Source organism: Nicotiana tabacum, chromosome 21, assembly GCF_000715075.1.
Source record: "Nicotiana tabacum cultivar K326 chromosome 21, ASM71507v2, whole genome shotgun sequence".
NCBI classification, from domain to species: domain Eukaryota; kingdom Viridiplantae; phylum Streptophyta; class Magnoliopsida; order Solanales; family Solanaceae; genus Nicotiana; species Nicotiana tabacum.
Window position 1 is genome coordinate 100,817,119 of NC_134100.1, and position 6,205 is coordinate 100,823,323.

The window sequence follows — 6,205 nt, forward strand, 5'->3', positions numbered from 1 at the left end:
AGAGCGATACTCAGTGCTAGGCGAGGGACATATATGTCCTTAGCCAACCCTGGGTGTGCGCATGGATTAGATCCAGTAGATGAGAAGTGCCACAGTTAGTCGAGGCAGTGAGCCTAGACATCAGACGGGCGACACAATTAAAGTAAGCCTCCTAGGCAAGCTTTACCACAGGCACAAGATCGTGCTAGAAAACCTAGAAAAGAGGAAAGGCTGGCCATTCTACATGTACGTCTAGCTTTGCGACAATAGTTGTAGTATTCTGACAGACAGAATATCCGTAAGGCAATGGAAGATAATGGAAGTACTTGATTGGTTTGGTTGCTTTAGCTTTGGACTTCCAAGCAAGAGTTTACTCTACAGAGATTTTAAGACTTTACTCTATTTTGTGCAAACTTTATTACTCGATAGCTAAAGACTTTACTTTATCCCCTTCGAGGCGAAGGCTTAACTCCGTTCGAACAAAAGAATTTTGAAGCAAAGACAATTACACCGTCTAAGCTAAAGAATTTATTTTGTCCGAAGCAAAGATCATTACATCATCTAAGCTGAAGACTTTATTTTGTTTGAAGATTTGACTTTACTTTATCTAAGGCAAAGACCATTGTACACCGTCTAAGTCGAAGATTTTACTTTATCTGAGGTGAAGACGATTACACCGTCTGAGCTAAAGATTATATTTTGTCTGAAGCAAAGACCATTATACCGTCTAAGCTAAAGACTTTATTTTGTCTGAAGCAAATATCATTACACTATCTAAGCCGAAGACTATATTTTGCTTAAACAGTTGATATTATTTTATCTAGCCAAAGACTATTACACTATCTAAGCCAAAAAATTTACTTTGTATGAGTTGAAGACCAGCGAAGACCATTATATAGTCTAACTTGCAGACTTCAGTTGAAGACATGGTAGACTTGAAGGCTTCTACTTGAAGACTTGACGGATTGGAAGACTTCAACTTGAAGATGTAACCACCTTGAAGAATTCAAATTGAAGACGTGGCAAACTTGGATACTTAAAGATTTAGCAAACCGGAAGAATTCAACTCGAATACATGGAAATCTTGAAGGCTTCAACTTGAAGATTTAGCCGACTAGAGACTTCAAATTGATGATATAGAAAATATGAAGAATTCAACTTAAAGTCCTGGCTGGCTTGAATACTTCAAATTGATGATGTAGCAGATTTGAACCATCAATATATGATAAGACAAAAAGTTCAACGAAATAATACATGTACACTTAATTTTAAGTGCCAATCAAGTGAATTATATTCCATCATATTTCATTCAAATAATGCCTGGGATGATATGCATTTTTTTAACTCATATGATTGAACTTAAAATGAAACTCTAAGCTGCCTACATACCTCGGTGAAGAAGATCAAGTCATATCGTAGTTCAAAATGGGAGAGTTTTTTTTAATGTCCTAACTTTTACCTAGACCGCCTCTTTCGAGGTTTTCAACCTAGCGGACCTTCTTTTTTTTAGCCGTGCACAGTTTATACTCTTGCGGACCAGGAGTAACATGCAGTTTATACTCGTGCATCGAGGAGGGTATTTGTTTTCTTCAAGGATAGTATCTCTTTGTGAATTTCCCATTGATGGGGCCAATGTGCAAGCCTTCTGAGTTAACTATCTTGTAAGCGCAACTTGAGTATACCTCTTGTACAACCTATGGCCCATCCCACTTAGCAGAACATTTACCTTCAGATCGACGAGAGGTGATAATAGGCCTTTTTACCACAAGAACTTGGTCACCCACTTGGAAAGATCTAAGGCGCACCCTTTTGTTGAACGATTGAGATAAACGAGCTTGATAACATTCAAGGCTTTGTTGAGCTTCTAGACTCTTTTCATCAAGAGCTTCCAATTCTTCAAGGCGTAAGCGAGAATTTTCTTTATCAGTGAGATCTTCTTGTTTGGCAAGCCACAACGATGGGATTTGACGCTCAAGTGGAAGGACTGCTTCAACTCCATAAACAAGTGAATAAGGAGTCGCTTGCGTTCGTGTGCGATATGTGGTCCTTTAGGCCTAAAGAGCTTCTTTCATTATCTCATGACAATCTCTCTTAGACTTAGAGGCAACCTTTTTAATAGGTTGCAGAGCGTCTTGTTAAATGCTTCAGCAAGTCCATTGGTAGCAGCATAATACATGGAGGAATTGCGTAGCTTGAAGCAAAAGGATCACATATTTTATTCATCATCTTGTTATCAAATAGCTTACCATTGTCCGTCAATATATATCGAGGAATTCCAAAACGATAGATAATATTGACTCGGATGAAGTTATCCACATTTTTCTTCTTTACTTCCTTAGGAGAAACAACTTCAACCCACTTTGAGAAGTAATCCGTTGCGGCCAAAATGTATAGATGTCCACCAGAATACTTTGGCAATGGACCAACAACATCCAAACCCCAAGTATCAAAAGGCCAAGAAGTAACAGTTGGGTGTAATACTTCAGGTGGTTGATGTATGAAGTTAGCATGAAATTGGCAAGTTTTACACCTTCAAGTGTAATCTAAGCAATCTTTCACCATGGTTGGCCAATAATACCCCATTCTTTTTATGTGAAAATGAAGTTTTGGCCGAGATTGATGCGCTCCACATACTCTAGAATGTGCTTCTTATAGGGCTTAAAGGGATTCTTCAGCCCCCAAACAACGTAAGAGTATTCCATCATATGATCGTATGTAAAGTGTATTTTTGTAATAAAGAAAGCGAGGGGCTCTCCTTTGAATTTTTGCCTTCTTTCGGGGATTTTCTGGCAATATCACATAACAAATATAATTGATTAATTGTTGTCGCCAATCCTCAATTTCAACCTCAAGAACGACAGCAAGATGCTCAACTTTGCTTTCTTCTTCTTCATAGTCATTTGGTGGAGGAAATACCTATCTTTGGCAAACAGCGACTTGCATTTGGTCAGGCAAAGATAATGTATAAGCTAAGGCTGCTAATGCATCAGCTCTCTTATTTTCCTTTCTCGGCACGTGTTAGATAGCTACCTCTCCAAGCCAACTTACCAATCTCTGAGCATATTTGTGATATGGTATCAACTCTGGCTTCTTGACCTCATAGCTACCCAAAAACGCATTGATCATTAATTTGGAGTCTCCAAAAACTTATAGTTACAATTGTTTTATATCCACAACCATTTCAAGTTCAAGTATGAGTGCTTGATATACAACAAAATTATTGGAGCACCACTGTGTTAGAGTGAAAGAATATGGCAAAACTTCTCCTTAAGAAGGGATAAACACTATTCTAGCGCCAGCTCTTTCACGATGTGCAGCGCCATCAAAATACATCTTTCAAGGAGGTTAAATTTCTATGACCATTGCATCTTCATCAGGCAATTCATTAGACAACTCTCAATCATCTGGAATCGGATGGTCAACTAGAAAGTCTGTTAATGCTTGTCCTTTTACCGCCTTTTGAGGAACATACACAATTTTAAATTGTTAAAATTGGAGGTACCACCTCGCTAATCGATCACTTAGGACAGGTTTAGACATGACAACCTTGATAGGATTCACTCTTGAGATGAGTCGCACAACGTGAGCTTGGAAGTAATGCTTCAACTTCTGAATAGAGAAGACACGTGCCAAACATAACTTCTCAATAGATGAATACTTGATTTCATTTGGCGTCATCGTCCTACTCAAGTAATAAAATGAATTTTTTTTGCCTTCATTGTTTCCTTGAGACAGAAGCGTTCCTACTGACCTTTCATGTGTTGAAATATATTATATTAATGGGGTTCTAGGTATGGGAGCTCCCAGTACAGTAGGTTTCATCAGATAAGACGTAATGTTTTCACAAGCATTTCTACAAGCTTAGTCCCATTCAAAAGGAACCCTTTTCTTCATGAGGCGACTAAATGGTTGGCGTCTTCCAGCCAGATGCGAAATAAATCTTCTAAGATATGCCAACTTACCTTGTATGCCTTTTAATTTATGAATATCCTTAGGCTCAAGCATTTTCAAGATAGCATCCACCTTAGCGTGATCAATTTCGATACCACGATGTCGAACAATAAAATTGAGGAACTTCTAGAAGTAACTCTAAAGGTGCACTTCAATGATTTATTATGAGTTGGTATCTCCGAAGACGTTCAAATACCATCCTTAATTCTTGTAAGTGATCATATCTCTTCCTTGACTTTACCACCAAGTCGTTAACATAATACGCTCCACGTTTTATGAAGCACATCATCAAAAATATTTTACATAGCACGTTGATATGTAGAACCAGTATTCTTCAAATCAAAAGGCATTACCTTGTAGCAGTATATATCTTTAGGGGTGCAAAAGACAGTAAGTTCTTCATCCTTCGGTTCCATACGGATTTGATTATATCCAGATGAATCATCCATGAAAGACATCGCCTTATATCCAGTCGTGGCATTGATCATGAGCTCCGAGATGGGAAGAGGAAATTCATCCTTTGGACAAGCATTATTTAGGTCCCTAAAGTCAACATAAACTCGAATTTGACCATTCTTCTTTCTTACAGGTATGATGCTTGAAATCCATGTAGGATACTTAACTTCACGAACGAAACCAGCCTCAATAAGCTTGTTAACTTTGGTTTCAATCAAGAAAACCAGTTCGGGTCTGAAGCGACATTGTACTTGCTTCACGGGACGAGCACCTCATTTGACAGTAAGATGATGAACATCCACCTTGGGGTCTAAACCTGGCATCTCTTTGTAACTCCAAACATATACATCTTTGAACTCCTTAAGTAGTTCAATATATTTGCTCTCTTCATTATCAGTTAGAGAAGCACTTACATATGTAGGCCTTGGATCTTCAACAACTCCGAATTGACTTCTTTTAGTACATCAACCGTTGTCTTTACCCCTTCTTCAAGCTCAAGTGGTGCATCTTTAGCGTTTTCATCATCTTGAGGATCACCATCACTGAAAGATATGTGATGTCATAAATGTATATCAAGCCACTTTTCCTCGACTTCCATAGGAGATGAAGGATTTTGTTCGTCATGAATTGTGATATGATATGATGACCCCACACTTTCTTCATCTTCCTCACGTTCATTAGTATGGACTATAGTATGAGCCTTTGCTTTGACGACCTTTCTGCATGAAACTACAAGTTTTGTCTCTCGCCTCATTCTAGAAGGAACTACACTCGGGCAATCTGATGTCAAAATCTCCCTTTTAGCGAATACAAGTGTTTGGATCCATCTATTACTTCCATGACACTTGTGTTCCTTCTTCAATGGTCCTAACCTATCAAATACCGAGGTCCTTGGTTTTGTAAGTCAATCAAATACAGAAGGCTTCTCAGGCTTTTCATTAAGCATTGTAGACACTTCTTAATGGAAGTAAAATATCAATATAATGGCTGGAAATTAATTTCCTAAGAAAAATATCTAATTTAAGTTTTAAAATTAAAAACCTAATAAATTCAAATTCTTGTAAGTTAGACTAGTAGTATAAGAGTGCAATAATGTCAAACACATTGAAATGTCATAAACTGATACGTTTGTTATATAAATTAAAACTGATGAACTAGTTGCTATTATCATATTTAGTATGAAACGGGGAACATTTCTTTGTACAAAAAGTGCTGACCCAAAATCGTACTCCATGAATTAAAAAGTAGAGCACAATCAAAATGAATTGGAACAAAAATTATGGAGAAACAACGAAGACTAAAGTGTGTTTGTTTACTTTTTTTTTAAAATTAAAAAATACTTTTAGTGAGAAGTAGTTTGTATTTGACTATTCAATTTAAATTTTCAGCAGCGATTGGTATTTGACCAAACTTTTAAAAAATGCTTCTAAATGTATTTTTCTCAAAAACGTTTTTGAAAAAGTGTTTTTGGGGTGAAACTATACTTTTTTCTACTTCTCAAAAACTATTTATACTTCTATTGAAAAATAATTTTTTCGTTCTAAAAGCTTGGCCAAACACTCAATTTTGAAGGAAAAAAATCCTTTTTTTAGAGAAGCTTGGCCAAACAAGCTATTAGTCATGAAACTGATGATTTTAAGGTAGCTTTTATCCCGGAATTGTAATGTTTTTAAATCCCGATGGGAAAGTGGGATAATTAATCCTGGGATAATTTCTTTCCAACCAAACTGACCCCTAAGAGTTCCGAAAGGGTTGAATAAGAGAGTCCTAACTCCTAATAGCAAGAACACATCAAGAGATTGTCATAAAAATTTGCAGG

General features: G+C 37.0%; 1 protein-coding gene across 1 annotated transcript; it reads right to left on the reverse strand.

Annotated features, from left to right (window-relative positions):
* Positions 1–1,673: 1,673 nt before the first annotated feature.
* Positions 1,674–3,657, reverse strand: LOC142175385 (uncharacterized). The gene is made up of 3 exons (XM_075241971.1): positions 3,485–3,657; positions 2,226–2,509; positions 1,674–1,963 (listed from the first exon to the last, which is right to left on the reverse strand). Exons 1-3 carry the CDS (start codon positions 3,655–3,657, stop codon positions 1,674–1,676), a joined length of 747 nt encoding a protein of 248 aa, XP_075098072.1.
* Between the last annotated feature and the right edge of the window lie 2,548 nt (positions 3,658–6,205).